At 38.6% G+C, this 8,143-nt stretch overlaps 1 protein-coding gene across 2 annotated transcripts in view; it reads left to right on the plus strand.

Annotated features, from left to right (window-relative positions):
• The first annotated feature begins 337 nt into the window (after window positions 1-337).
• The window catches only part of LOC143257214 (uncharacterized), a 63,281-nt gene continuing 55,475 nt past the window's right edge, over window positions 338-8,143 (plus strand). The window contains exon 1 of one of the 2 annotated variants that reach the window (XM_076515606.1): window positions 338-392. In XM_076515606.1, the coding sequence (XP_076371721.1) occupies window positions 353-392 (40 nt within the window). In that variant the 5' untranslated portion in view covers window positions 338-352. Of the gene's footprint in view, window positions 393-671; window positions 850-8,143 lie in introns of those variants that run through there. The other variant, XM_076515605.1, reaches the window with a different exon arrangement.

Here is an 8,143-nt window from a genome sequence, read left to right on the forward strand (position 1 = left end):
GTAAACATACCCAACCGTTAGCTCTTGGCTACTGTCTGTTCCGTGATTTCGAAATACGAACCTCATTTTGCGTCAATAAGTCGCGAATCACTGATTCACGAAATCATAAATCAGGCACACTAACCATGAGGTCACATCCGGTTCATTTTGTTCGGAAGTTTAACTATATTAACCAGAGCAGGAAGAACACACGCGAATCAAATAAAAAGTATCACAAAAGCATAGGAAGGCGAGCGTCCACAACTCTTGTATTATTACAATTTGATTTTTGAGGATGTTTTCTCTATTCTTTCTAGTGGACCAAGAGGATTTTAATGATTTGTATACAACCCTGTAAATCGTGTTTATCTGTATGACTTACCTACGTGTCCGATGGAAACGCATCATAGAAGGTGAGTTCATCGAAGCCACTTTGTTTGTCTATAATTGGTTACACTTTATATTATTACTAATAGTTGTTTTGTGTTTGTTTTTACTTTCTTCTGAAAAGTTGTCGTTTTGAATAATTTTATACAATACCACTTTTCATTTCGGACCATCTAATCTGTCGACGTTTCCAGTAACTACACAATCGTACCACTGGGGGCGCTAGTAGTCGTGTTCAAATTGCTGTAAAATTTAGCGTCACAACCGAAACCTACAAGCGATGCTTAAAAGTATCACAGCGCGCGCCACAGTTAATGCGTTCTATGTACGGCGGTCGGCAAAGTTCGTCGTTTATAAACTTTGTGACAATCACGTGAAAAATATCGTATAGCAAAGTAATCGCAACTGAAAAGAAGTTTCACAGACCGATGGATTTATCACTCCACTTGCGGATAGCGTTTCTGATCCTTGCCTCTGTTACAGGTAAGAATTTCTACTACAAACGATATCATATTGAATTTTAATCCTTTGAAGAACATGCGATATAAATATATAATAAAATGGTTTTGTATACACATCTCTTATTTTAATCGCACAATATTTGACTTTATAACTGACGTTACAAAAAAAAATTGAGCAAACTAGTTTCAGGAAAAAAGACAGCAAACTAGTTTCAGGAAAAAAGACAGCAAACACTGTCAACAACTTAACATGCCGAAACGCAAAAATGTGTACACGCAACTTCTATTGAAACGTTGGGAATTCGTTTCCCTTTGGTAATGTTGACGGAATGAAGAAACTATCTTGCAGTTTTGATTGGCTGATGGTACTATCTTGAAATAGTTTTGATTGGCTGATGATACTGTCTTGAGGTAGTTTTGGTTGGTTGATGATATTATCTAGTAGTTGTTTTGATTGGGTAATGGTACCGTCTTGAAGTAGTTTTGATTGGCTGGTTGCACTAACAGTTATTTTGACTAGATCAGAGTGCTATTTATGTTTTACATTTTGGATTTCTGGTATTATATATTTAATACCATCGTCTGTTTCATAAAATATTGCAATACATACATACTTTACACGATATATCATATTCAGCCATCAGTTTCACGATATTTCATAACCAGCAGATACATCTGTACTGTAACCAGACAATATCCCTCTACTTGGACAGATGTGTTATGTGATGGTGGTTCTGATTGTTCAACAAAATAATATTTTAAATATCTCGTCAATAGTTCATCATAACTTTACAATACTATAACAGTGTTACCTTTTATAACAATATCTATGTAATGACTGAGTCACAAGTTCTATGAATGTCTGTATCACAGTAAAAAGTTTGAATTATTGTTTTTTCTGTATTTTTATGTAATAACACAAAAACCAAAACAATGATTTCAACCAATTTAACTGTGGTAACAGTTTCTAACGGAGTATCCGCTTTTATAAATATTATTAATAACTAGCAGTGCTTAAAAATGTATATAATTCTAGAGTAAACCATGTTATCATTACCCCTTATAGTTAGCTTTTTTACACTAATTGGATATTTCTTTGAAAAGCTTAAGTAGAGGGCGAAACAGGAATTACAGATAAACAATAAATATTACAGTTTGAATCTTATTGTATTTAGTACTTGGTTATAAATATAACTTTACAACGTCAGTTAAATACTGCATTAAACTATTAATAAAACACATAAAGAAAGAAACTTTTCTAAAAAGGCAGTAAATGTATGTAGGGATAGTTGATATCAATCCTTACTAACAAGATAGTAGAGATGGTATTGGTATCATTCCTACATAACAGTACAGCCAAGAATAAATATATAACAATATATATATAGCTGTTCAATCACAAGTTTATCCTATTTTTGTCTGTTAACGTTCTACTACATTGTACTGTTATGTAAGAATCATGCAAATGTCATCCCTGAACTTCTTTGTGTTGTTTCTGAACGTTTTATAGTAACCACACCTATATTTATTTCCTTGTTTGAAAAAAGTGTTTTCTTTACTTCTACCATATTCCCTCCTTCGCTTCACGAGGTTTTATAATTAGCAGATTGTAACCTGACCATATTTCTCTACTTTAGACAGTTTATTTCCCATTCAGCCCTAACTTCATGTTTTAGAACCACTGTAATCTGATCATATTTCTCTACTTTAGACAGTTTATTTCCCATGCAGCTCTAACTTCATGATGTTTTAGAACCACTGTAATCTGATCATATTTCTAACTTTAAACAGTTTATATCCCATGTAGCCCTAACTTCATGATGTTTTAGAACCACTGTAATCTGATCATATTTCTCTACTTTAAACAGTTTATATCCCATACGGCCCTAACTTCATGATGTTTTACAACCACTGTAATCTGATCATATTTTTCTACTTTAGATAGTTTATATCCCATGCAGCCCTAACTTCATGATGTTTTAGAACAACTGTAATCTGATCATATCTCTCCATAAATAATGTAAAGAAATTAGTTTAAAGTAATCAAAAATGTCATAAATAATATAAATAATAATCCCAAATTAACTGACCATGAAAAGAAAGCGAACGTAATATTAGTTACAGAAAACAATATGTGAAATGTACACACACATTCTGTTCCATTCCTTCCAGATAAACAAAGAACAAAACTAAATATTTGTGTACTAAGTGATTGCGAATAAACCGTTATTCTCAAAAGGACTGTGTCTTAAAAATTATTTAGCCAGTGGCCCATTGATAATCATGCAAATTTCTTTTAAAAAGTTTGGACTCAGTACAGAATGTTTCAAAAACTGTCACAGAAGATGTCCAATATGTTTCTGTCATGCTCAATAAGTGCATCAACTTTATTTCTTCATAAAACTACTACAACTATCATCTGTTCTGGGCAGTGTTCATTGATCAGTTCAAGATCCTGAACAACAATACAGATTTCATTCCAATCACCAGTCTTGCACTGTTGAAAGAGAGAGAACCAGTCTTGCACTGTTGAAAGAGGGAGATCTAATCCCGTATTCATTAAATGTAGATAGAATCTATCATATATTGTTTAAACAGAGAGAGAGAGAGAGACAATTAAATAATGTTGAAATTAGTGGGAACAAATCCAGTATTATTTAGAGAAAAGAAAACCAATATCGTATTGTTTAAAGAGAACTAATCCCGTATTTTTGATAAAGTGAGAACAATCTCTTAGTAATTAGTTCTTAAAACACCCTGTACCTGGTACATACTGTCTTAACATACAAGTTCTTAAAACACCTTGTACTTGGTACAGACTGTTTTAAGTAACGAGCTCTTAAAACATCCTGTACCTGGTACATACTGTCTTAACTTACAAGTTCTTAAAACACCCTGTGCTTGGTACAGACTGTTCTAAGTAACAAGTTCTTAAAACATCCTGTACCTGGTACATACTGTCTTAACTTACAAGTTCTTAAAACACCCTGTACTTGTAAAGACTGTTTTAAGTAACGAGCTCTTAAAACATCCTGTACCTGGTACATACTGTCTTAACTTACAAGTTCTTAAAACACCCTGTGCCTAAAGAGACTGTTCTAAGTAACGAGGTTCTTAAAACATCCTGTACCTGCTACATACTGTGTTAAACTTACAAGTTCTTAAAACACGCCTACTACCTGGTACATACTCTCCTGGTAGTGGTTATTAAAACACTCTCTGGCTGCTGCATTGCTGTCACCTGAGTATTGCGTCATTAAAACACTCTCTACCTGCTACATACTGACCTGAGTATTACGTTATTAAAACACTCTCTACCTGTTACATACTGGCCTCAGTATTACGTTATTAAAACACTTTCTACCTGCTACATACTGACCTGAGGTATTGGGTTGATTAAAACACCCTGTACCTGCTGCATACTGACCTGAGGTATTACGCGTTATTAAAACACCCTGTACCTGCTACATACTGTCCTGGTGTTGCGTTATTAAAACACCCTGTACCTGATGCATGTTGTCTTGAGGTGGTGCGCTATTAAAACACTCTCTACCCTGCTACATACTATCCTGAGTGGTGCGTTATTAAAACGCTCTCTACCTGCTACATACTATTCTGAATGGTGCGTTATTAAAACACTCTCTACCAGCTACATACTGTCCTGGGTGGTACGTTATTAAAACACCATGTACCTGCTGCATACTGTCCTGGGTATTGCGTTATTAAAACACTCTCTACCTGCTAGATGCTGACCTGAGGTATTACGTTATTAAAACACTCTCTACCTGCTGCATACCGACCTGAGGTATTACGTTATTAAAACACTCTCTGCCTGCTACATACCGACCTGGGTATTACGTTATCAAAACATTCTCTACCTGCTACATACTGACCTGGGTATTACGTTATTAAAACACTCTCTACCTGCTACATACTGCCCTGAGTGTGGGTTATTAAAACTCTCTACCTGCTACATATTGTCTTGGGTGGTACGTTATTAAAACACCCTGTACCTGCTACATACTGTCCTGAGGTATTACGTTATTAAAACACCCTGTACCTGCTACATATTATCTTGGTGGTGCGTTATTAAAACACTCTCTACCTGCTACATACTATCCTGGGTATTGCGTTATTAAAACGCTCTCTACCTGCTACATACTGCCCTGAGTATTGGGTTATTAAAACACTCTACCTGCTACATACTGTCCTGGTGTACGTTATTAAAACACTCTCTACCTGCTGCATACCGACCTGGTGTTGCGTTATAAAAAACACTGCATGTTACCTGCTACATATTGTGCCTGATGCATACTGGGTGGTGCGTTATTAAAACACCCTGTGCCTGCTAAATGCTGCGCCTGGGTGTTACGTTATTAAAACACTCTCTACCTGCTACATACTGTCCTGGGTATTACGTTATTAAAACACTTGTGCCTGCTGCATACATGCGACCTGAGTGTTGCGTTATTAAAACACTCTCTACCTGCTGCATACTGTCCTGGGTGGTGCGTTATTAAAACACTCTGCCTGCTACATGCCTGTCCTGAGAGTTGCGCTGTTAAAACACTCTCTACCTGCTACATACCGACCTGGGTGTTGCGTTATTAAAACCTCTCTACCTGCTACATACTGACCTGGGGTATTACGTTATTAAAACACTCTCTGTACCTGCTGCATTGTCCTGGGTAACACGTTATTAAAACACCCTGTACCTGCTACAAATGCTGCCCTGGTATTGTTACGTTATTAAAACACTCTGTACCTGCTGCATACTGTCCTGGGTGTTGCGTTATTAAAACACTCTGTACCTGCTGCATGCTGACCTGAGTGTGCGTTATTAAAGGCACTCTCTACGCTGCTGCATACTATCCTGGGTGGTATTGCGTTGTTAAAACACTCTGTTGCTGCATACACTGTCCAAGGTGGTGCGTTATTAAAACACCCTGTACCTGCTGCATACTGACCTGAGTATTACGTTATTAAAACACTCTCTACCTGCTACATACTGCCCTGAGTGTTGGGTTGTTAAAAACTTTCTACCTGCTGCATATTGTCTTGGGTGGTGCGTTATTAAAACACCCTGTGCCTGCTGCATACTGTCCTGATTATTACGTTACTAAAACACCCTGTACCTGCTACATATGTGATGGCAGAGGTGGTACGTTATTAAAACACTCTCTACCTTGCTACATACTATCCTGAGTATTGCGTTATTAAAACGCTCTCTACCTGCTACATACTGCCCTGAGTGTTGGGTTATTAAAACACTCTACCTGCTACATACTGTCCTGAGGTATTGCGTTATTAAAACACTCTCTACCTGCTACATACCGACCTGAGGTGTTACGTTATTAAAACACTCTCTACCTGCTGCATATTGTCTTGGGTGGTGCGTTATTAAAACACCCTGTACCTGCTGAAATGCTGCCTGAGGTATTACGTTATTAAAACACTCTGCCTGCTACATACTGTCGCTCCAAGTATTGCGTTATTAAAACACTCTGTACCTGCTGCAGTATTGATGTTGGGTGGTGCGTTATTAAAACACTCTCTGCCGCCTGCTACATACTATCCTGGTGGTACGTTATTAAAACGCTCTGTACCTGCTCTTTACCTCATATTGTCTTGGGTGGTACGTTATTAAAACCTGTAGCCGCCTGCTACATACTGTCCTGAGTATTACGTTATTAAAACACCTCTGTGCCTGCTACATACTGTCCTGCAGGTGTGCGTTATTAAAACACCCTGTGCCCTGCTACATGTTGTCTTGGGTTGTGCGTTATTAAAACACTCTCTGCCTGCTACATACTATCCTGGGTGTTACGTTATTAAAACGCTCTCTACCTGCTTTACATGCTGCTCTGGGTGTTGGGTTATTAAAACACCCTGTACCTGCTACATGCTGCCCTGGTGATGGGTTATTAAACGCTCTACCTGCTTACATACTGTCCTGGGTGTTACGTTATTAAAACACTCTCTACCTGCGCATACCGACCTGGTAGTACGTTATTAAAACACTCTCTGCCTGCTACATGCTGACCTGGGTGTTACGTTATTAAAACACCTGTACCTGCTACATACTGTCCTGAGTGTTACGTTATTAAAACACTCTCTACCTGCTACATACTATCTCTGAGTGGTACGTTATTAAAACACCCTGTTGCCTGCTACATGTTGTCTTGGGTGGTACGTTATTAAAACACCCTGTACCTGCTACATACTGTCCTGAGGTGTGCGTTATTAAAACACTCTCTACCTGCTGCATACCGACCTGGTGTTACGTTATTAAAACACTCTCTGCACCTGCTACATACTGACCTGGGTATTACGTTATTAAAACACCCTGTACCTGCTACATACTGTCCTAAGTATTACGTTATTAAAACACTCTCTACCTGCTACATACTGTCCTGAGTATTACGTTATTAAAACACTCTGTGCCTGCTACATACTGACCTGGGGTTACGTTATTAAAACACTCTCTTCCTGCTACATACTATCCTGAATATGTACGTTATTAAACTCTCTGTGCCTGCTGCATTTGTCTGGTACGTTATTAAAACACCCTCTACCTGCTACATGCTGTCCTGGTATACGTTATTAAAACACCTGTACCTGCTATATTGTCTTGAGTGGTACGTTATTAAAACACTCTCTACCTGCTGCCACCTATCCTGAGTATTACGTTATTAAAGCTCTCTGGCATTTTGCATTCGCTGGGCGTTGCAGTTATTGAGCACTCTCTGCTGCTGCTTTTTTGCCTGACCTGGTGTGCGTTTATTAAAACACTCTCTGCCTTGCTGTGTACTGACCTGGTGTGCGTTGTTAAGCACTCTCTGCCTGCTGCATGCTGCTTACCAATACTGTTGGGTTGTTAAAACTTGCTCTCTGCCTGCTGCGCATGTTGATATTTGGGTGGTGCGTTGTTAAAACACCCTGTACCTGCTGCATACGTCCTGAGTAGTGCGTTATTAAAGAGCACTCTCTCTACCTGCCACGGCCTTCATCCTGGAGTGGTGCGTTATTAAAACGCCCTGTGCCTGCTACATGTGTCTTGAATTAGCCACGAAAAATAAAGGCACCTTGACGCGCCGCATGCTGATATGTCGGCGGGTGGTGCGTTGCCGAGCACCCTGTACCTGCGCGCATACGGTATGGTGGTGCGTTATTAAAACACTGGTGCCTGCTACATACTGTCCTGAGTGTTACGTTGATTAAGACACTCTCTACCTGCTACATGGCCACTGTCACCTGTTGCTTGCGTTTATTAAAGGCGCCTGCCTGCGCTATCCGTTGGTGCGTTTAGTTGAAAC

This window comes from Tachypleus tridentatus, chromosome 7 (assembly GCF_004210375.1).
Source record: "Tachypleus tridentatus isolate NWPU-2018 chromosome 7, ASM421037v1, whole genome shotgun sequence".
Classification (NCBI taxonomy): Eukaryota; Metazoa; Arthropoda; class Merostomata; order Xiphosura; family Limulidae; genus Tachypleus; species Tachypleus tridentatus.